The following is a 2641-nucleotide window of genomic DNA, read 5'->3' as shown; positions in this document are numbered from 1 at the left end:
ACTGAACGGCTGCATTGAGCCCTAGTTTATATTTTAATAGTGTAATTATGTAAAGACTAAATATGTCTGGTGGTCCAGCTCTGAGTTACATATCCGGATAAATTGCTGGTTTGAATATTGAAAAACTTTCCTATAACAAAATGCAGAAAGAAATTACTAATAAAATATCTAACATATGCATAGAGTTATGCTCTATATGGAGATGTTTGTTAGCTTTGATTGTTTATGTCACATTTTAGTAATTTATCAGTTTATTAAACTGAAAGCTGTTTGTTAATATCCTAGAAGGAGGTTAGATCTTTTCTTGACCTGCTGACCCTTAGTGGCCTCTGCACGGCCCTGGATGGATATAAATGACTGGACTGAACTGCAGCACTGTGAACTGCAGCACTGTGAACTGCAGCACTGTGTGTGAACTGCAGCACTGTGAACTGCAGCACTGTGTGTGAACTGCTTGCTTATGCAGCTCAACAATCCTACCAGGTTCAAAGTCAGGGAGCTTTTTGCTTCTGCCATCAGGAGGTCTTGACATGTTAAAGACTTGACAGAAAATGACATGGAATCCAGATTTTTGCACAGATTTTGGCTTTTATAGACTATAGTCTGAAACTTTTGATCAGATAAAAAAATCATGTTTGAGTGTAAATGCAGTTTTTAATAAATTCCCCTCTAAAGTTCTTGTCTCTTACGCTGATTTCTTCCTTTAACATTGTGAAGTTCTTAGAACCTTCTTCAGATCCAACAGAGCAAAATAGAGCAGATTTTGATCAGGAGTGTAAATAGTAGCATATGCCATCATGCTGAAGCAGTGGCGCCCCCTGGAGGACGCAGGATAGAAAACAGCCAGGCCTGAGGATATAAACAACCGCTGTCGTTTTGTCTTTAGTTCTTGTTTCACTGGATATTCTTTAAGAAATGAACATTCATAACAAGCCATAAAGGCATTTAGAGAATTTATATTCCTATGGTTATTTGATGCATCTGACGACAGATGTCAGTTCTCCTGCGATGCTGAACATGTAAACATTCCTCTTATTGACCTGAAGCAACTGTAAAATGTTCGACATTAAACTCAAATCTTCAGATCTCCGTTGATGGAATCAAAAATAAAATAAATTATTTGCTTTAGATTGTCATATTCATCAGAATATTTACCCTGATTCTCCTCCATAAGGCCTGGCTCTGCCACTAGCCCCTGACCCTCCATGGTGTACCTGAGCTGTGATCTTGGCACTGGCAGCAGCTGCAGCCACGGCGGCGGCCGCAGGAAGTCCTCCAGCAGTGGTGGGGGTGAGGAGGGGCATGGGCGGAGTCACGGCCTTCCCCACCCTAAGGTACTGCCCCCCAAGGTCGAACAGGTTCATGGAGGCCACGGCGTCCAGGGCCGACTGAGCCTTGTCGTACTCTGGACACACAGAGGACAAGCTGGATTCAGGCAGCGAGACGCTGCATGGCGCCCTGAGGACGCGGTGAGACGCCGACCCCAGAGGACCAGAGCGGTCCCTGACACCTGGCCGGCCTCACCAATGAAGCCGTAGCCTTTGTGGCGCCCGGTGGTGGGCTCGCGGGCCAGCATGCAGGACTTGATCCTGCCGAAGGCCTCGAAGACGCTCTTGATGTCCTCGTCGGACAGGTCGGGGTGGACGGACGCCACGTAGATCCTGTTGAAGGCCCGCGCTTCCTCCGCCAGCTGGTCGATGATCGGCTGAGCCTGGCCGATGTTGCTGGGCCGGCCGACCTGCAAGACAGCGCGCAGGGATAAGCGGACGGCCGCGGTGATGTCACGTGACCACCCGGCCCCTCCCTGCTGCCGGCGAGGGGCGTGGCCTCAGCGCTCAGATGAAACTCCACTGGGAAACGCTGAACTGGGATCAAATGTTGGGTTTTGTGGGTTCAGTCCTTGAGGCTGCGGGTCGACCACGATCGGTTCCCTGCCCACATTTAGGCACCTCAAAGGGTCATGCACTCTCAGTCCAGATCAGGGACCTTGAGCCACAGGGACCATCTCTTATGGTGGGTGTAAGGTGTATGCGGTGTATGCGGTGTGCTCCAGGGCGCCACCTCTTGGTTTGTATGTGCTGCGTAGAATATGACTAGCGTACTCCAGTGGGCTCCATCTGAGCTGGGCCCAGATGGAGCTCGTGGTGTTTTGTTATGTGGGCTGGTTCTCCTGGGCATCACTGGCTGGGAAGCCTGCTTTCCTCTTTTCTAAGGCACCTTAACGTTACTGGTTAACTGGTTAACTGGCTTACTGGTTAACTGGTTAACTGGGTGGTTCCGGTTCTGCCCTTTCAATGGTCAGAAGTTCACTGATGGCAACATTTTTCCTTCCCTTTGATTTTATTTTGGGTTGGATTGTAGAACAAACTACAACTTGAAACAGGAAATAAAGACCCAGAAACATATACAGACAGGAACCGGGCCGACCAGGAACCGGGCCGACCAGGAACCGGGCCGACCAGGAACCGGGTGAAAAGGAACTGGGCCGACCAGGAACCGGGCGACCAGGAACCGGGTGACCAGGAACCGGGCCAACCAGGAACCGGGTGACCAGGAACCGGGCGACCAGGAATCAGCCGACCAGGAACCGGGCGACCAGGAACCGGGCCGACCAGGAACCGGGCGATCAGGAACCGGGCGA

General features: G+C 50.2%; 1 protein-coding gene across 1 annotated transcript in view; it reads right to left on the bottom strand.

The window, feature by feature from the left end:
* The window catches only part of puf60a (poly-U binding splicing factor a), a 10828-nt gene that overhangs the window by 2175 nt on the left and 6012 nt on the right, over positions 1-2641 (bottom strand). The window contains exons 6-7 of the mRNA XM_008402682.2: positions 1525-1804; positions 1215-1405 (exon numbers count right to left, since the gene is read on the bottom strand). Coding sequence (XP_008400904.1) covers positions 1215-1405; positions 1525-1804 — 471 coding nt within the window. The remainder of the gene's footprint in view (positions 1-1214; positions 1406-1524; positions 1805-2641) is intronic.

Source organism: Poecilia reticulata, unplaced genomic scaffold, assembly GCF_000633615.1.
Source record: "Poecilia reticulata strain Guanapo unplaced genomic scaffold, Guppy_female_1.0+MT scaffold_249, whole genome shotgun sequence".
Classification (NCBI taxonomy): domain Eukaryota; kingdom Metazoa; phylum Chordata; class Actinopteri; order Cyprinodontiformes; family Poeciliidae; genus Poecilia; species Poecilia reticulata.
Note: the sequence above shows the minus strand (reverse complement) of the source record. Positions and strands in the feature narration are given on the sequence as shown.